Source organism: Anas platyrhynchos, chromosome 22, assembly GCF_047663525.1.
Source record: "Anas platyrhynchos isolate ZD024472 breed Pekin duck chromosome 22, IASCAAS_PekinDuck_T2T, whole genome shotgun sequence".
NCBI classification, from domain to species: Eukaryota; Metazoa; Chordata; class Aves; order Anseriformes; family Anatidae; genus Anas; species Anas platyrhynchos.
Window position 1 is genome coordinate 7683639 of NC_092608.1, and position 21095 is coordinate 7704733.

The following is a 21095-nucleotide window of genomic DNA, read 5'->3' on the forward strand; positions in this document are numbered from 1 at the left end:
ACCCCACAGGTTTCCAGAACCTGCTGGTTCAGAAGGTTCAACCAAAGGAGTTCAAGGGCTGAGTGTTAAAGCTGGTTTAGGAGCAGGCTGATAAATGTGAAGCAATAGGTCATCGAACCAACTGGCTGATCTTGGAGCGAACACTAGTGGTATCTTTTTAATTATCCTGCTAACAGTGCTTGGGAATGTTGTTCTATGACCCCATGAAAGCAAAATGAAGCTTACATGAACCCAGTCAACCCTAGGATGCACGTGCGAAGGTGGCTACCTCTTGATTATCTTTTTTTTTTCTTTTTTTTTTTTCCCCCTCCACAAACAAAGATTAGCATTTTACATCAGAACAACGGTCATGTGGCAGAATCAGAATTTGGGGGCAGATACAAACAGAATCCACTGATAGAAAAATAACCCCAAAGACCCCTTTCCTTCATCTGTAAGTTTACTGCACACAACCATGGTGCCAAACACTTACCTGGGACAGGACTCTTGCTAGAGTTTAAACTCTGAGCCTCTGTACTCTCCTCCAGTTGCCCATCTGCTTCTGTCTCTTCCTTCGTTTCAGTATCTTTTACCTCTTCATTAAGAGTAGTTCTTGTGCTCTCCTCTCCTTCTAAATCTCCCTGAACAACAGGGAGGGCACTAGGAGATGGAAGAGGAGGTGGAGAAGGAGTTGTAGTGGTAACAGCAGCAGCAACAGAAATAGGAGGAGAAGGAGGAGGAGGGGTTGGAGGAGGGGTTGGAGGAGGAGAGGGAGCGGTGTGAGGAGCACTGGAAGATGGCACACTTTCCACTTCTGCTGGAGGTGCTTCTGGTGTCTCCAACTCAGCAGTCAATGGCGCAACTTCCTGCTGGGCTACATCTACTACGCTCTCTGTAGCAGTTACTTTTTCACTAACTCCATTCAATTCATTAATTAGATTAGTACTAGCAGTCACTGGAATATCACTAGATGCTACACTACTAGGCTCCTTGCACACCTCAGCATCAGCCTCTTCTGCTGGCGAAGGGTCTGCTGTGTCCGTGCAGGGTGTGGCATTAGATATAGGCATGGCCTCCTCTTTTGGGGAAGCGAGTTCACATCTCTCCTCTGAGTCAGCTGTGAATGCGGGTTTACTAGATACGGTGATGACAGCAGCTGCAGGAACGACTGCGACGGGAGCGGCTGGGGTTGGCGATGGAGCAAGAGGAAGCTCTGGTGGGGTTTCCACTGGGGCGGCCTCGGTTGTCTGGCCAGCTTGATCTTTTTTCTCTACAGTAGGTTCTGGTCTAAGGACTGGAGAAGACGGTTTTAATACTGGATCTGGTTTTGGCTTCTCTTCTGGGAAAGAAAACAAAAAAAACAGTGTTACAAACAGGTCAATTCCACTTTCCTTCATGGTATCTAACCTCCTTCCCTTGGATCCCCTTGCCTGCCTTCTGACTGCTTTCAAGAATGTTCCAGGAAGAAACCAGAGGCACCTGAAGCCCATCTCTGCATCTAAAGGAAGAGCCCGGGCAACCTGCAGCTTGGAAATCTGGAAATGCAGGGGCTACTAGTATTTTTCTGCATGTAGGCTTTGCAGTAAATGGCAGTCCTTCACAGAAAAGGCATGGAAGCACAATGCAAAGCATGGATTTTTTGCAGACACTCTGCTGCTGAAAATGCAATTTTTCTTGACAGAAATTACAGAAGACAAAAATCAGTTGGATTCTGCCTCAAAGGAGCATAGGGCCATACATAACACTGAGACCTGGGCAAACTCATGCTCCAAAACACAGGCAAACAGAGGCTCTGGCGAGAGCATCCAGCAGCCTGCAAGTTCTCTCTGCAGCAGTGCTCTCCCTTCTAAATGGGAAAATTGCCCCACGACTGATGGATGCCACGTGGCACATCAATACTAACACACGAGATACAGTTAGTTTATTTTTTACTTGTTATTTCTAAACTCCATCCCCCTTCAGCATACCAGACTAAAGGGCACAATCCCCCTTTCTGCGTTCTGAATTTCAGCAGGGAAAAGTTATCTTTTCCAAAGAGAGCAGAAACAAAACGGGTTTAAGCAGAGCCGCCACACCAAAGAACAGCAGTGTTAGTTACCTTTCGATGTTTGTGCTCTAGAGATGTCAAGCAGGGTTGGAAAAGCACAGTGAAAAATGCACCTGTATCAAACCAAACCCTAAGGATGGGAAAATACCGTGCACAGAGAAGTCCCTGTAATTAGCAGTAGACGTTGTGATACAGTCCCTGCCATGCACATCATGCAGCTCCCAAAAGTCTGCCACAACTTCATTTAAAATACGCAGCCCCACTCCTTTTGAAGGAAGCACAAGCCAGGACCTTAAAAGTTGCTCTGCTACCTCTAATTTGACTACAAGATGCAGACTGTAAAATCTTTTCTTAAAGCTTGTAAGATCTGCCCAGGAAAGTGTCCCAGTGCTACAACTCAGCCAGCCAGACCAGACAGCTATCAGTCAAAGGTGGCAGGGACCCAGTGCTCCTGTTTGCAACCCTGGTTAGGAGAAGGTCAGCTTTACCTGCCCCCATGGGGGAAGCTGTGCCCCAGGGCTTTCTGAAACGATAGGGAACTTCTTTGGGATAATGCCAGGACATCAAAAAGCAATTCTGGGAAATGTGGAGGCACAAAGCCTCAGGTTAGGAAATCAAAGGCCAGGAGAAAGCCCAAATCATCCAAATTCAGGTAGAACTGAACAGGCACAGCTTTGGTTGGTCTCTTCCAGCTCTGCGGGCTTCCCATTTGGGGCTTTTCAGCACAGCCTCCGAAGGAAGAGGGCTTTTGGAGGAGAGCCCATCCAAAACTGCTTGGAGCACCAGGCTCTGTGTTCAGGAACAGCTGGTGCCATGAAGAACTTCGGAACTCTGCTGGGGCTGACGGCAGCTGGAAGCAGACAGGACCACGGCCAAAGTGGTAGTTTATCAACGTAATGAGGCATGCAGGGAGATGGCTTTGGATGAGGATGACATGAAAAAAGAAAAAGATGGGAGGACATATCCCAACAGCTGATTTTGATTCTGAAGGCTCCATGTAAGAAAAAGGACCTTAGAACTGGTTTAGAGAAGAAAATGCGTCACCTCCGATTTCTGGAGCATCCTTTGCAGAAAACTCATGGAGCATTCTTGACATTTACAGCTCGCTATAAACAACTGCCTGGATATTCTCTCCCTTGAGTCAAATGAGATTGCTCACAAAAAGAAAAAAAAACTCATTTGAAGTATCTAGAAAAACATTCCAAGGGATAAAAACACAGCAAAAATATATAACTGCATTTAAGAAACAGTGGTTTAAGCACACCTTCTTCAGAAAACACCTGATCTGGGGAGTACTTTAGCTACCAGATACAGGCTGTGTGTGCAAAATTCAAAGAGAGAAGTAATTTGAGGGAAGAATTCAGAAGAATGATGAGCAAATCTGGCTAATGAAAAGTAAATCTTAACTTGAACTACCATCACAGAGAACAAATCTCCATGTTCTGGCCAAGGAATATTCATCCCTGCCAGCTATTGCAGAAACGGTCACATGAAACAACATACAGTTGGGAAGACAAAACAAAAATCAGTGCAATTCATCAAAATTGAATCAGATCCCTTACTTTTCCTAAATATGCCAAGATCGTTCCTCACGTGATATTTAGCAAGTACATGCTGGAAACACTAGGCAGTTCAGGAGAAAAGTTTGCACCAATGTTTTTCGTTTGTTTGTTTGTTTTTAATCTTCAGACAAATACGAATCTTGCAAAACTACTCTGTCCCTGTAGCTCTGCAGGTTCTGTTCAATCCCAATTGCAGAAAAGCAGGAGGAACACAAGAGGAAAAGATTTTAGAAATACTTTAAAAAAAAACAAAACTCAGCAGTTCAGATGCTTGCAATCTCCTCCATGCAGAGACATCAAAGCAAGAGAGGGAGCTGGGCTGCCAGGTGGTCGCAGTGGCAGAGGCTGCTGAGATTGGTGGACGAGAAGGTTTTGCTGGATTCAGGAACTCAATCCTACTTCATGGTGCTTATCTGAAAATAACTGTTGGTCTTGCTGCTATTTTTCCATCTTTTGTCCTGATGCAAACACTTGCAAGGCAGCACTGATGCTGGCTTTGTGGGCAGTTTTGGGGTGCATGTTAGACTCACCGTGTAATCCTTCAAACATCACACTGAACCTGTGCTACCTCCCCAAGCTGAGCAGAAGCGGGTGGCTCTGATGCCATGCATGATTATGCCCCATTACAACTTTGGCACCAGCCAAGGCCTGAAGCCAGGCTCCTCTGTGCTCTGCCATCAGCTTGACCTAATTTCTCCAGCTATATCCTTGCATGCTGCAGCCCTGTTGAGCCATACACACCAGCACCTGCAGGAACGACAACTGCTTGCCCCCGAACAATGTTTCCAGGACTCCAGAGCCACAAAGGTGTGCCTCTCCTGCATTCCTCCAAACTGCTATGAACTTGGGAGGCCAAGAAGCCAGGAACTGCTTTCGAAAGCCACAAATACAGGCTGCGGGCTGCTCATCTTTTTAAAGAAAACCCAAGGATTTTAAAGGCAGCACAATCCCAAATTCAGCAGCCGTGCTAATGGCTTAAACACAAAAATAACAGGGACTGCAGATACTGGCAGAGGAAATAGCAGAGGCTGGGGCTGTCTGCACGGCACACGTGCTCTGCTCCTGATCTCAAAGCCAGTGAATCGGCCAAGGGCTGCACACAGTTATAAATAACTGCCAAACGATCACTGAATATCACTAAATTAGAATGGCAACTTTATACCAAGTTTCAACTGATGCAAACAAGTACCCAAGGTGAAGGGCACAAGGGAGGTCTGATCCACGGGGTGAACACAGTGAAGGGGGCCCATGGGAAGCACTAATACTGGTTTTAATAAACGCCCAATTTCTTTGCTATGCGACTCTATCTGTGACTGTTACTGATTCTGGAACAAAAGAATCCAACGTTGGGTACAAAGTGAATGAATGAAAAAGCGACTCTATTACCTCAGCATGTATTTGTTGATATGTCCCGCAGGCCACCAGCTCCATTTAAATCAGTAATTGCCATGGCATCTAAACTACCTTCACCTCTAACACGCTGCCTGTGACCCCCCTGCTTCACACCGCTCTCCCCCACCCAAATTCTGATGGTGTTATTTTAGTGCTCATTCCTTCTCTGCAATGCTTACATAAAAGTGCTCTTTAGCAATTTTTGGACTGGAACAAATGTTTGAATCTTTCCGGGATGTAATGGAGATAAACACAGGAAAGCTCAGCAGTATTAAATCCCAGTTCAAGTCCTGATTTATATTTAAACCAGTATAGCCAGACCTGTGTAACTAAATAAATAAAGACCACTTACTTCCAGTTAACTTACAGTTGGATTAAGTTAAACGAAAGTGCATGGAAGGAGAAGGGGGGTGGGGAGAGGACTGGATTGTCCTGGAAACACAAGCTCTCATACCCCGAGCTGAAATCCTGTGATGGAGCTGGTGTAATGTGCTGCATTTTATGGTTCAGTGTCAATTTGCTGAAAGGGGTAAATGCATCATGGCTGTGCTGGAGCTGAGCAGCAACATGTCAGAGTGCCTGCGAGCTGAGTTTGGCTAGGGCAGTCATTTTTTGGGAGTTACATGTACCTACACCTTTCTGAGATGACAGAGACTTCTTTTTGCACAAAGATCTGCAGCAGCAGAGGGAATGAACTTGAGAAGTTCCCATCCCCGAAGGCTTACAGGGACTTGGCTAGCCAAAGCCGTGGCTGGAGATAGTCAAGTGGGAGATGGGACCAGACATCTCCCAAGTGTCCCCGTGATTCACTTCCAGGAACAGCCCCAATCTAGAGATGTGAGCGGTTTTCACTGAGGAAAAGCCCTGAAGTCTACGCTAAGGCTATAAGAGAGCAACGCTGTCATTAAATTCTATAATCCAGAGACCAGCCTCGGGGATACTTCCCCTCGCTCAATGTCAAACAGTGACCACACTGTTAGTTGGGTCTGCGGCATCTGAAGTGTTAGATTCTTTCCTCTTTTCAAAGCTACCTTTCTCTGAAGTTTAGTTTCCTTCTAGCAAACACTCTGAAATATCTCAGCAGGCTCAAAGCTTATGAGAAACGCTTGCGAATAGAAGATGGCACCTCTCAGCTTTCATGTACACATTGTATGAAACGTATATGCATGTACATGTACACAGGAATGTCAACTCTGGGTTACAACACCAAGTCCAGTAACATGACAGCAGCATACACATTAACTGAAGCTTTTTAATGGCTCTTAGATGGCTATGAAATTTTAGTGTAGGAGGAGAGTTGGAACACACAACCTTCTCTCCTGGGACACCTTCCTTGTCTTTAAACAGACAGTTAAATATCTCCCTTCACATATGTATTCTTAGGTAAGAGAATGCAATGTAGCATTAAAGAATTTTTTTCTGTGTTCTTTTCTTTTTGTTTAACACTGAAGTCAGCAAAATTTAGTAAGCCATTTATGAGACACTTCACACAATAACATTTGTTCTAATTAATTTCTCCTGTGTCCTGTAGGATATACAAATGGCTCTGGATGAGCCACGCGATGTTCTGGTTACATGTCATTACTATGGCTGATAAATTGTTCAAATGATAGAAAGTCTCCCTGGCTATGAGCATTTTACTGACAACACACTTGTTTCTGAAGGATGGCGTGTGGGTTAGAGGAGGTTCACACTTCTCAGTGCTCTGAAACAATGTTTAGGACATATAAGCTCTAATACAATTATTTTTAACCAGTTTCACATTGGCAAATTTCAATTAATTCCCTTAGCAACACATTGTTAAATGTTCCACTGGAGGAAAAGAAGTCCCTCCCCTCCTATTGCTGCTGACTGCTACCCTGCTTGTCTTCATGCCAAAAATATTCCAACTACAACTAGAAAGGAGAAAAATGACTAAAAATAAGCATGGAGGAAATATCCATCAACAAACCTTGCTTCGGGTTGCTAGCCGCAGTGACAGGGGTGCTGGCAGCGAGATGGGTGTTCTCCACAGGCCCATAAACCACAGGGCTGTGCTCTGGGACCTGGCTGGACAGCTGCTGGGATTTGAAGTACAAAAAAGGGTGATAATGAGCGTGCGAACATAAAAACTAGCAACATGGAACACAAGCAAGCAAGTAGGGAGACGAGTAGTGTGGGATAAGAAAAGAAAAACAAAAGGCAGGGAAAAAAAAAAGATACACAGACCGATTCAAAAAGTACATGGGAAAGGGAGGGAGGAAAAGGCAGCAGGAAAGGGGGAAAAAGAGACGATTACTGTTAACAATGGCAAGAAAAAGACAGCGCGGTTATTAATACACTTCATTCTCCTAATGTTTCTTCCAAGAGCAGCAGCAATGCTCCTCTGAGCAGTCTGCAAAAAGTCAGGTATGTACCAAGGGTCTCCAGGACCTCCCCGTAGCTTCAGCATGCTTTCTGGGCTCAGCTCCATTCTCAGCTGACCAGCTAGTTCAAAGGGCTGATATTCTTTGAGTGAAACATCGGAAAACAGCGCGTTGAAACTGTAGATATTAGTACAACTGCCACAAGGTGCCATTCTGCTGAACACAAAAGCTGCTCACACGAATGGACTACAAACTGCTGGTTCAAACACCCAACAACATCTGCAGATATCATAGAATCATAGAATCATAGAATATCCTGAGTTGGAAGGGACCCTTAAGGATCATCAAGTCCAACTCTTGACACCGCACACGTCTACCCAAAATATATACACACGCACACATGCGTATGCTGATATATAGTTAAGGTGTGTATGTATGCATAAATAGTTTATAATATACATCTATCTACATGCATTCGCATACTAATATTTACTGTCACACTGGGAACATCCCCCAGAATGAGGATACCTGTGCTGCTGGTATGAAAAAAGCACCTAATGCCTTCCACAGACTTACGGATGATACCTGCTGGGTAATACTGAAAATAAAAAACAATTCTGCATTAATCAAAAATAGAGCAGGTATACCTGGATCCCAACCAATTTTGTATATATTCTACTAATAAAAACAATCTGCAAGACCAGCAAGTGACAAGACTGAAAAAGATACAGCCTGTTGCAGAGACCAAGTATTTTAACTATCTCCCCAGCATTAATGGGACAAATGACAACTTCACTTATGTACGTGAAGGTTTGATAAAAGAAAAAAAAAACACGCAAAACCCCACCTTGTCTCATCTTAGAATCTAACACAGAGCTTGTGTAAGACCAAGCAACATCACCAAATTTACTCAGACTTAAAGGTAAAGCACTTGTGACATTACAGTGAACACAGACTAGGAAGTCAACTACTTATATTTGTAAAATCCCCTTAAATCAGGGACCATGCAAAAAAGAAAGCTGATAACTTTTATAATCTAAAAATGAAAAGCCATCCAGCTTTTTACAGGTGGTTCTCTTCATCTAGCTACAAACCCATGCTGGCAGAACATTTACACAAATGGGGATTTCTAAACAATAGATAAAGATAAAGCACAATGCCAAAGTCATGGGCATCTAATTCCTTCTTTGAGACCAGGTATCAGAAAACCATGTAGGACTTATTTCCCTCAAAAGAAAACTCTGGCAATCTGCTCCTTTTCATGGGACTCCCATTTCCGTCTTTTTCAGCTATCACATCTGAACAGTGCACAATAAAGAGGATTATCTTCATTACATGATTTTTCACCATTTCAGGCAACAGAAAGGTAAAGGACTGTGCAAAAAGCACATCTGGAAAAAAATAGAAGACCTAAGTAGGTGGAGTGAAGGGTTGAAACTTTTAAATGGGACTTCTCCTCTTCCAGGAATGAGCCTGATGAGAGTGGCTGGACGACGAATGAAGAATTGCATCTGTACCTTCAGCCAAACCCAAAGTTAGCCAAACAAAACATAGATTTTACAAACAAGTGGATTTCAAGAACACTTTCCCTTCACCCTCAGAGGATCATTAGTTTCATGTTATGAAAATGTACGGACAAAATCAATGGGGAAAAAGAAGAATATTATAAGAATAGCAGGAACCAAACGAAACCAGTGAGCAAGAAACCTGTAAGCCTTGAAGATCCTTGGGTCAGTAAACAAGCTTGCTTAAGAACTTTGGAAAATACTAATTTTATGGAAGCCATACTGCAAAGCAATAAAAATGGTACCTAATTAATGACCCCTATGGTCTCTCAGCTTCAAAATGAAGCATTTAGAGACTTTCTAGGAAAAAAAAAAAAAAACACTCAAAATTGCTCTTGTGATTTATGGTGCTAAAAGACTGGCTCTGTTATTCTATCCTGCCATGGCCTGTAGACCAAGAAAACACAAAACGTGACAAACTCACCAATACTTGCAAGAGGTTTGCCAGGAAAATAAGAGCACTTCTTGCTCTTTAAAAGGTGATCTGTGTGAGTCAGCGCCGAGCAAATACTGTAGCCAAATTCTGTATGTGGTCCTGGTTTTTATATGTCTTCATGGCAAAAAAAATAGTGTGAAAAATAGCATAGTGCTAGAAACGTATAAATAGTATCTTCATTTCTCTTACGCAGGAGTTTAAAGCATTTGAGCAACTAAACCTCAGAAAAATCCTGGCATAAAAAGGGAAATTCATCTTCTCACGGACTAGAGAATGCAGAGCAGCCGCACACGTTCATCAGAGCCACTTCCCTGGGTTGGAGGTTAATCTACAGTTTTTGGGGACGGCTCACTGGTCAGCATACAGTGCTGCACAGGGGCTTGGGGAACCACAACAAAGGTGCTGGAAAGCCTCCAGCAAAAGCACACCTTGGTCAGTGGTGCTGACTACAAAACAAAGCGGGAGATACGAAAAGGACAGAAATGGCTAAACCACACAACGCGAGTCTTGTCAGCACTGCTCATGCTTTGGACAAGCCCAGTGTTTTTTGATGTTCCGTATTTAATCTACTGCTTGCGTTATCAACATTTTGGGTCAGTTAAAATTTCCTTTGGTTTCTGTAGACACAACACACTTTGTTATTGTAAACTGGCTTCTTTTTAAAAAGTATTATATTTCTGACAGGGACAGGTCTACAGCAGTGGCTTCCACGCACTTCTTGATCAAGTTTTTCTTTCTGTGACTGTGGTGCTTAAGTAATGAGCTTACAGAATCAGATACTGGCAGTCAATGTGAAGTAAGTGTTACTAGAGTCTATAATAAGAATAAGAATAATAAAAACCACCATAAACATCATCATGCAGGGAGCTGCTTCGATTAGATGACACTTATTCAAGCCCTGAGACTCTGGGTTTGCATTTTGAATGTTCTCCAGATGCAATCTCATCCAAAACCGCCTCGTGCACAGTTTGGTTGGAAGGCGTGGGGGAACAGGGCAGCAGCAACACTTCCCGTGCACCTCTTCCAGGAGCTGTCGCAAATTCTGAGTATTTCAATATGCAAGTATTTCTTTTTCATATGAATCTCACATTGATTGTTCACAGCTTTTAGCAGCTGAGGAAAGGGAATACAAAAAGCCCTAAAAAGTTTTGAGCAAAGTCATGGCTGAATATTTAAAGTTTCCTGATTTTAGGCAGTTCAAAGTTATCCACAGCTACTGGAATTCAGCCACTGAACATACAGATTAAGGCATACACTAAGCACCATCTAATTGCATCCAAGATGCTAGACTTGCTTAAGAGAAATGAATTATAGACGCTGTTGGGACAATAACTTTGAATTTCCTGGCTTAAGTGAGCTTAAATTTTCAGTTATGCTGCACTAATGAACTTTTACTGGTGAGCTCTATTTCGAAGCTCTTCTGTGATTAACAAAAGTGGTTCCAAGTACCTAATCAAAACAAAGTCTGGATATGAAACAATGAAATATTTGCATACCTTACTTAGAGCAGATGATTGGACATCACTGGTGTGCTCTGCATACAAATTACAGCTGATAAAAAATTCATGCTTATTAACCTCCTCTAGAAAAGCATTTATTTTGTCCTGTTTGACTTAATTATAGTATCTTAAAATAGCTTTCTGAACGCAAAAGTGATCCAATAAGTGTCTGCATTAGCTGCACCACACATAAACACAAATTGAAACCTTGGCTGTTTTCAACCCTTCCACACTTCTAATGGGGTAAATCATGTAGCATGAAGTAATGGGAAGAAGGTCTCACCACCATTCAAACATTTTTTATCACTGGGATCTCCTCTCATGGAAAACGCTTGGAAAGAACTATAATCAACTCTATACATAACAAGCCTTCTGCTCTCTCCCTTTCCAGCTGGAGTCAACAAATCATCAGACCACTCTGACAGAAGAAGGCTTATTCCAGTTGAGCCCTGCAGACCTTGTTGCACAAACAGCCAGCTGGGAATTGCTCGAGCACGGTGCCTTGCTACTGCTTGCCCCTGATGGAGACCAGGAAGAGAAAGCAGGTGACCCAAAGCTAACGGTGATGCCTTCATATGATAAAAGGATTTGATTGAACTGGGGAAATGGCCAAAAGCCGTAGCTATTCCATTTGTCTCAGAGGGGAGTTCTGCAGACCAGGCTCTTATTTCATCTCAGTGATCCCCATTCCTCATCCCCACTGGCTCAGCTGTAACCTCAGGCTTACATCCTCATGCAATGGGTGTCTCAGGACAAGCCTGTGCATTTTCCTCAGCACAGGACAGTCAGCAGAAAAGCTATCCTGACACAGGATGTGCATGTGGGGGGTAAGATTTCATCTCAGATCTCAGGAACAATTGTTGCACAAAAAAAAAAAAAAAAAAAAAAAAAAAGCCACTAGCAAAAACTTGTTTCTGACATTAAACAGGGAAGAGCTTGGACAAAGAGGAAACTGTGCCTCAGCCAGGCTCTGACCCAAAGCCCACCCATCACATGCAGAACTTCCTTGATATTTATGGTCTTTATATCAGGCCCCTGGGCAGCAGACAATAACCTCCAATAAAACAATGTCAACTTCCAAGGCCTGTGCCAAACTGTGGAGTTCAGCTTCTTTTTCTCCAGCTGTTCACAAACATTTAAGCTGAGCAGCTCGTGGCTTAGCACCATCTCCCCTTGGAAGATCCCTTCTTTTGGGAGATTACATACAAAAGCGGCAGCTACACCAAGCTGGCTGCAGGGAAGAGGGCAGCAGCTGCCGTGTGCCTCCTCTCCATTTCCAAATCCATGGGGAGACCAAGGAAGACATCATCTCCTCCTGCTGCAGGTGTGGAAGAGTTGGTCAAAAGAGAGAAATCACTTCCTGATAAGATAACGCAACCACTTTCAGAGCCAGCAGTTAACATTGAGGTGGACTTGTGGTCATGTCAGGACTGCTTGCCTGCAGATCTGAGTGCTCTTTTGGCCCTGAGTCAAAAAGGACTAGAACAGACCCAGATTTCCACTCAGTTTAATTGTTAGACATCACATGTGGACTTCTCAGGTGAAGCAGGATACAGAGGCTTAGAAAGGGTCAGAAACCCAAAGGTGTGTGACAAGAATTTTTGAAGAGAGTTATGAACTATGGAAAATATCAGTTTGGGATATTTATGCTTTTTCTTATGTTAGAAGAATGACTTTTATTTTCCCTTTATCTTTCCCTTTTTAAGGCTGAATACACAGAGCCCAAATCAGGAAGTTCTCTGATAAATGTCCTGAGCTACAATAATTCTGGTTACTCTAAAACAAGACCACTAAAGCAGAAAGACGTTAGTATGGACAGCAATGCCATTTAAGATATATAATCAATCACATGCATGATATGGATGTTCCTCAGGTGCACAAGACACTAATGGAAACACCACATCTCTCACAGACATACTGACTCCTTCAGAAAGCCTTCACCAGCTTTAAAAACTACTGCTGATACAAAAGCAGGGGAGGGGAACTTGTAGCAGCATCGCAGTTCTACATTTTACAAGCTACAGGATGATAAAAAATGATCAAACTTAGAAAAAAATCATTGAAGAACATGGACAACTAAAGAAAAGACCATCCAGGTGAGTGAGGCAGTTGGTGGTGTGGATGGAAGACTCAGGAATTGGCTCTAACAAACAGCAAAGCAAAGCAGACATCACTGGGAGAGGGCTACGTGGCCACTTTGTTACCTGAGGTGGAGTAGGTGTGGAAGTGGGTCTCATGATGGGGGGCGTTGGGTTCCTGCTGCCCCCTCCGGACATTATTTCTTCTGTTATATCTTTGCCCCCTTGGTTTGGATCCCGGATCCGGATCTATGGAATTGAATATAGAAATATTTCAGACAAGTCCTCCCATTACACGTTGTCCGTGGGGCTTATGGAGGGGAAGCATGGACAGAACATATTTCCCTTACACTCAGTATGATACGTCCTGGACTGAGCTGATGCTCTGCAGGAACACTGCAACATGGTTTGTTCCAGCAACTTGAAATGCATGGTATGTCATCCCTTAATCTTAAAACCTAATTTAATCAAAATGCTCATCAACTGTACCAGTCAGTTCTAAAAATGTACACCTCTTCAAATTCTCTCAGATCTAAAGCAACTGTGGAACAATTTTAAATACGTGCCTTGCAGTACGTGACCCTTTAATTCAGAATGTGGTCTCTACTTCTGGAAAATAAGTTTAGTGAAACTTGTTAAATTTAGTGGACGGTCTAGCTATAAAAGTAAGCTTGCCAGTTAGTGGAAAGTGCAGGATAAAAATGAACAAAACAAAAACATACTGCCCTGATATGAAATTCATTGACCTTGCCAACCCAGCTGCTGGTGTAGAGAGAAAGCAAATCAGTTCTTTTGTTTTCACCTTCCATGCTGAGAAAAATCACGCCAGTAAAACAGAAAACAAACAGAACTAAAGAGCCAAAGAAAGGAAAGTGCAAGAACAAACAGAAGTCCTATGAAGCACATCAACATTTAGGAAACAAGTTTATTATCTGAGCATCTTCATAGTGCCAAAAATGGAAGGAAAAATATCATCCAGAATATAACACTTGAGAACATGCTCATCTGAACCCTCAACAAACACTTGAAACCCTATGTCACTGAGCATGGGAACTGGTCAACCTGTATGGGTTAATTTATTTGGAACAGAGTTTTAGTGAAAGTCATCTTCAATATAAAAGTGGCAGATTTCCATAAACTTGAAGACAGTGCTATCATTCGTCTGTTAACCTCAGAACCTCTTGGTTGAGCACTCTATAAAACGCAGGCAGAAGTCCCTGTTGTACCAAGCAGAATACACTAACCACAGGCAAACCTGGAGGTATAATCCTTCTTAGAGCGGGACTGTCACTGGGAACTGTTGTGGTTTTATTCCATTGGCAACTGACAAAGTTGGCAACAAGTTGCCTCCTGCAAAGTTGCAGGAGGGCTTTGTGATTTCTCAGCTTCAGTACTGTGCAATGTATTCTCAACTCTTTGGGTTGGGAACACGAATGAGCACACACACAGTACTTAGCGTATTGACAAGACGTGGTCATCTCTTACTTTTGAGAGATTAAAAAGAGACTTGTGTTCTTCCACTAAAACATCTAGGTGATCACAGCAATGAGGACTTAAGAGCTGGCAGGATGGATTTCCTACCTTCTTTTCCTCTTGTCAATGTCATTAAAACATGTTTTCCCTCGCTGAAACTTTGTAGTACTCAGCTAACAGTGCATGTAGATTTGTGTATGTCTACATGCTTCATTTTTCTTTAATCTCTCTTATTTTTTCAGTTGTAACATTAGCAAACTGAAAAAGTACATCCAGACAAAAGCATTTTTAAAAGCCTTTGCTTTTCTGCTTCAAAGAATTTAGCTTTCTGGGCATTAAACTGTCTTAACCACAGCTGAATGTTTCTGAACTTCTCTGTACTTCAAATGGTATCAATGATCTGGCCATGTCATGCTTTGGATGCTGAAAAGAGACTCCTCAGGACTGAAGAGGACAGTGAAGAGGTAGCAAAAGAGTTGCATCACCCTTTGATGACAGCATCTACAAGAAAGGCTTTTCTTGAAAGCCCAGCTAACGCATTGTTCAGCTTTTCCAGCTTTCCAGATCAAGCATCGTCTCAGCTCATCTTCAAAAATCAAGATACAAGTATTCTGTTTTTTGAAAGATGTACAAATTCTCCCCACTTTTTTTTTTTTTTTTTTTTTTTTGGCCAGGAAACAGTTCTTTAGATGTTTTCAATCCACTGCAACACACACACACTGATGTAAAATTAATAAATTCCCTTTCACACATTCAGAATCAACTATTCATTCACAAGTTTAAGTCCTCCCCCCCTTTTTTTTTTCTTTTTAAACATTACATTCACCCACTATGTCTTTACTATTCCCTACCATCATTCACCTACAAACAGGTTTTCATTACATTAGTCTCTGTCTCATAAATTCTGACCAGTGAACTAGGAAGAGAGGAAATGTGGTCTCCAAATCTCTGCCCACTTTCATAGCATCATGTTCAGGTTCCTTCAAGCTCTGTAAATCCGTCCCCACCTTGCTAGTGCTGCTTTTCTACATTTTCCAAGGCACAATATTGAACAGTTTCTGGTTTGTCAATTTGAACCTATTCCCAACAGTCTTGCAAACTGATCTAAGTTTGCTCTTTCCCCCTTGGCTCTTCGGTAGAACAGCAGCACAAGCAGATGAGGATCCTCTGGCTTAAGGAGATGCTGCTGCTTTCATTTGTGTTTGTTACAAAACCAGCAGAAGTATTTTCATTTCTGACCGGCTGAGACATTACAAAACACAGAGCAGCAAGTTCCCATAGAAAATTGAAAGTAAGACATCATTGCAGCATTGTGCAATGTTTAATAAAACTTAGGAGTGAAAGGTAAGAGCCTCTCTGTGAAGATAAATCCCACTTTTAAGCTAAAATTTTCATTAATTACAACCAGGACAATTCTCAGAGAGGACTTATCATTCAATGAAGATCCCTTACCGTTTTTTTCTCTCTTTTTGCTGGTGGAGGCTGCTGCTGCTGTGTAGGCACTATGATGGGTGCTGACTGATAAACTGGCTGACTTGGGTAGAAAGGTGTTCCTGGGAAAGAACAACACAGAAACAAGAGAAGTACAGTTAGTCTGCTAATGAAAGAAAAGCAAGCATGAGAATAAAACCGTCCACCTACTCCTCCCTCCCTTCTTTTGAAAAAGTAGAACTTTTAGCATCCAACTGGAAACCAGTCTGTTTCTTGCTCTTCCTCACTTCCACTTAAACAGAGCTGCTGCTCCAGCAAGACAAGAGATTAAGTCGATACTTCATTTTTTCCTTATCACGTGCATCAGTTTCTGAGAGGCTGTTGAAATCACGAAGACATGAAAAGAGAAGTTGTCCATCCTTGGACTCCTTAGACTGACAAAAAGGTAAGGGTTTTTTTTTCCCCCTTTGTAGAGAAATTCAGTAAAACAGTTACAAAGAATTTGCAAGGTCAACGGCAACTTATTTTAAAGCCCAGTGAGAAAATGTAATTAAAAGCAATGTTCTTCTCATGCTGCAACACAAAAAAGCATGACCATGGTTATTATTGCAAAATTACACTGCATTGTTGATTACATTCATAATATCCAATGGTTTCATTTTCTTTTCTTTATGGAGAAAGACAGGCTCAAAATGACTGAGTTCTTTCAAGATGTGCCAGACATAAATAGAAGCGGCATAGCAGAGCTGTCTCTTGTCTACGTACTACTAGATATAGGCAAATGTAGTGCTTTTTTTTGTTGTTGTTTGTTTGTTTCCTCAGCATGGATGCTAGATGGACTGCCTGCTTTCATTTGCCTCTCAAGTAATCTGATTTATTCTTCAGCTGAACTAACCTTTAAATAGGAATTAAAATCTGTATTGTGCTGATGTCTTTGGGAACATTATAACCAGAAGAGGTTACTACCATCTCAAGCAAATGGTGAAATCCAAGAAAGTGAACGAACCCAGCCCAGCACAATCGGACTTGCATCTTCAAAGGAGGCACTCCTCAAGCTGTCAGCTAGAAAGCAAAAGCTCAGAGCAGGCTTTCTCACTCCCTGCCCAGAACAAGAACTTGTCTCCCCTGAAATAGCAGGCAGGTAGTTGAAAGCAGAAAGCACTGGAAGGCACTAACACTGCACTGCTAAAAGCTCAGCCCGCCGCATTACTTCACTCCCAGACACTGCAATCAAGGAACTCTAAATGACTCGATAATCTTTTCATTTTGAACTTCGTGGCAAGCAGTGTGACTTCAGATCTGCTTTGGCCTCGGGGTGCAAAACCTCTGTCAGCATCCCCGTTCTCTCCTGAAAAAGAGCTGTGCAGCCTCAAACTCTTCCGACTAATGCTTTGGCCAAGCTGGCCAGGTGTACAACACGAGGTTGGGTAACATGAGAGGACACGAGCAAGCCTGGGAGCCCTGCAGTATGTTAATTTTCCTCATTTCCAGTTTCCTAGAAACCAGACCTAGTAAGACAGCTGTAACACGATCCATGTGAAAGAGAGACCAACAGTGTACCTCAAGGAAGAACTCTTTGTTTATGAAAAGTACTCTGAAAAATCAAACCCCAAAAAGGAAGAGTAACTTCTGGGAAGGAACACAGCTTCTGTGGCAACAAGTCAAGAGCATTTTTCAGTGCAACTTTCTTTGCTCTCTGCCCCACATATTGATCCTTTTCAGGTCAGTGTTCATTTCACACAATCATTTCATTCATCATTTCAAGGTCTTCCCAATGTATCACAGAAGCTCACTGATATGTGGGAACAATAAATTACAAAACTGAGATACAGTTTAGGAAAAATCAGTACTTTTCATCTTAGTACGTTTAGTCTTCTGCAGTATTTTTCCTCATCACTTCCTTTACAGCCTGTCATGCTGCAGTGAGTTTGATGCCCAGCAGCCACTCCGTACCATGCCACACTACACACTTGCTGCAAAGTTCTGAGGTTTAAGGGAAAGGCCGCTGCCAGCAGCACCATCCACACCAGTACTCTGCATTTAGTTGTCTCCCAGTGCTGTGAGAAGCACCATGCTTAGACACCTGGTGAGAGACAGAATATTTTCAGCCCTATATAAATAGCAAGGGAGAAACAGGAGGAAAAGGTGGATGAGTGCAAGCAAACCTGCAATCACCCTCTCTTCCTTGGCTAAACCCTCCCTGCCTGGAAAACGCTCTGTGTGAGGCAGGGCTGCAATCCAGACATCAAACCCAGCCTCCAGCTTTGCCCACTGATGCTGTGCAGACACAGCAACCTGGAAGCAAGCTGGGGCTAAAAGATTACAAGCTGCTGTGCAAGAAACCAGGCAGTTCCAAGAGTAAAAAGGAACCAGAAGGGAACCTTTTCCAAATTACAGAAGTGAAGACAAATGCACTAAGTGAGCAGAAAGTAAGAAAGCAGACCTGAAATGGAAGAAAAACTTCAAATGACAAATATGTAGGCAATTTCCTCATTTAGTGGATCAGATTTAAAGAGCCATTGCAATATTTATTCTCTTTATTTGTCCAGGTAAGCAAACAGGAACTAACTGCCTCGTAATTGCTGTCTCTCCATTCGTTCAGAAACTGAAGTCTTTGAAGACTTCATGAATATCTTTCGAAGTAGTCCCACTAGCTCTATATACTCCAAATTCAAAAAAAAAAAAAAAAAAAAAAAAAAGACTCATGACCTTTCAAAATGTTAAGCAGGGAGGCAACTGGAGCTCTTCTCCCCTTTAAAATAAAACTGAATTTGTGAAGAACAAACATGCAATTCTGCCAACTGCACATGGCCATCATTGTTCAGCCTGGAAGGTGGAAGGTAATCATTCACTTCTAATGCTCAGAAATACCAACAGCTAAAGCTGCATGGAAAGTTGATAACACGTCGACCCCAACAGATTACAGAATTTGTGTGGGCGGCTAGCAGGCAGACTGAACAAAATATCTCAAGTTTGATATTGAGAAGCGAAAATTCTTTAAAAAAAAAAAAAAAGAAAAAGAAAAAGAAAGAAAAAAGTACATAGGGGTGATTACTAGAATCATCCTGAGGATTTTTCAAATGTTCCCATACACGAGCAAGGCAAGACAAATTAAAAAAGAAAAAAATGCACATTCCTGCAAGATACCAGTTTCTACAGCTCATTGAAACAGAGCTTACAGGAGCTGATTTATTTTAAATGACAACTGAACGACGGATCCCACAGAAAACCTTATAGGGGACTGTGATGCAAGTATGATATGCATCATACACAGCAGCACAAGGGAAGTAACTAAGGGCTTAATTACTTCTACATAAAAGACGTCTGCCAAGAGAAGAGGTGTCACGGGACACCTAATGAGAGTCTCCCACTGACACATGGGGTCTACTCAATGGAACCCAAATGAGAGGCAGTTCTGAGGTCCTGCAGGAGGCAAGGACCACCAGCAAGATGCAGATGGAAGGGATGCTCAACGCTGGACAGATCACCCCTCGATTTTTAGTGGTGTCTTTGAACCTGATTACCTGAGGAAGGGAGTCAAATATATTGACTATAGTGTAACAAACAACCACAGCACACAGCTATTGTGGGCAACCACTGTCAGTGGAGCTCTTTGCTTGAGAAGAGGTGAAACTAGGAACCGTGTCCTGAAAGGGCAAACATCAGCCTGTGTATGGGTTATAAACTCTTTTACTGGACTAACTTGTTCTTTGCAGCATGAGACCAGTGAATTAAGCCAGATGGTTTGTTCTTTTCGCTTTCTAAATGCCAAACAGGGAACACAGGAACAAGAAATGTTAAATGCTCTGTTGCTCTGCACATACTGAGAGAAACCAGTGGAAACCAGGGCTGCCAGTTGTATTCACAATACCTTAATAAATAATAATGATTTAGCAGGGAATAATAAATAGCCACTATTCTTACTCACATGTGATTATGGGTAGCTCTACAAGTTACAGCCTTTCCTTGAGCATTCATACAAACGAAACTCCGTTACTGTGAATTTTTCATGAGTGAATAATAAGGGCTGTGACACAACCAAATCAAGCAGCTATTTGAAGTTCAAACAAATGCTAATCCAGTTTGGTATTATAGATCTTCAACTTGACAAGAGAAAACCACGCCCAGGAAATACTTACAGGAAATCTCTAACCAGAACTTACCGTAGGCATTGGGAAATTCTCCAGGACCTGGTCCTGGATAAAAGGGGCCTGGCCCTGGTGGCTGAACAGGATACTGCTGTGGGGGCCCAACATACGGAGGGCCACTGTGACGATACTAGGAAGAAAAAAATAACCATCAGTTTACAAACAGTTGAGCAATGACATGCTGTTACATACAGAAACTGTAATTGAGCCCTCAAAAATCAATAAAGATCAGATTATCACGCTTCTTAACAATGACAAGTCATCCCCCTGCTTTCAGTAGTATCATGTTTTTATAAGGTCCAAGGTTTTAGAGTAACTGTAGAGCTATTAAATCAACTTAAATACATTCAGAGCATTTTCCAGGAGCTTAGTTTCACACTGTTTCTGAGAAGATGCCAAGCCTAAAAAATTTATTCTTACTTCCTCCATGCTCAGACCAACAGATACTTCATAAAGAAGCACAGAACTGAAATATGCAACTACCAGTTTTATCTCTCCCTCTCCCAATGCTGAAGCAGGTCTTGAGAAAAGCCAGATGAAGCACAGGTTGCTTTTCAGTTTAAGTGTCTGGAAAACGTGTTTTTACCTGTGGTATACAGTACTGGGGGCCCTGAGGCATAGGATACGGCATTGGCAGATGATTAACCATCATGATGTGTTGGTTGGTTTGATACACTGCAGTCGGTGTTTGTGCACCAGGACGGATGGAAGGGCTGCTGTTCTGGATGGTAGCTCTCGGAGGCTGTATCTGAGGCCTCTGAAAAAACTAGGGAAGGAAAGGGACATAGGAAGGAGAGAGGAGAGAAAACAAAGAATCGGTCAAACTTCCTGGAGGAAAATTACAGTATAATTACAAAGGCAGACAATATGTTGTAGTTACAGTACTACTTCCAAAGGGTTGCCACACATTCAGAAAACTGCAGGACAATCGCTGTCTATCTGTAAAAATTAAGTTCATGCTATAACCTTCAATTTTTTCCAGGTAGTAAAAGGTAAGAGTAAATGTGAAACTTTGAAGTCTATCTATTAGTTTGTATCTACTGAATTATACACCCCAGCTTTCAGAGCGACCGTCAGAAAAATTATTTCTGTCAAATATGCTTTGATAAGGTGGGTTGACTGCCAAAAACCCACCTTTAT

At 42.4% G+C, this 21095-nt stretch overlaps 1 protein-coding gene across 21 annotated transcripts in view; it reads right to left on the minus strand.

Annotated features, from left to right (window-relative positions):
* EIF4G3 (eukaryotic translation initiation factor 4 gamma 3) overlaps window positions 1–21095 on the minus strand; it is a 152347-nt gene that overhangs the window by 46987 nt on the left and 84265 nt on the right. For 17 of the 21 annotated variants that reach the window (XR_011804627.1, XM_027443099.3, XM_027443094.3 and 14 more), the window contains 6 exons: window positions 20542–20721; window positions 19971–20085; window positions 15829–15929; window positions 13030–13152; window positions 6932–7040; window positions 473–1318 (listed from right to left, as the gene is read on the minus strand). Coding sequence is in view for 20 of the 21 variants with exons in the window: in XM_027443099.3 (XP_027298900.2) it covers window positions 473–1318; window positions 6932–7040; window positions 13030–13152; window positions 15829–15929; window positions 19971–20085; window positions 20542–20721 (1474 nt within the window). In the remaining variant the exon portion in view is untranslated. The remainder of the gene's footprint in view (window positions 1–472; window positions 1319–6931; window positions 7041–13029; window positions 13153–15828; window positions 15930–19970; window positions 20086–20541; window positions 20722–21095) is intronic. The other 4 variants (XM_072026772.1, XM_072026782.1, XM_072026775.1 and 1 more) reach the window with 1 other exon arrangement.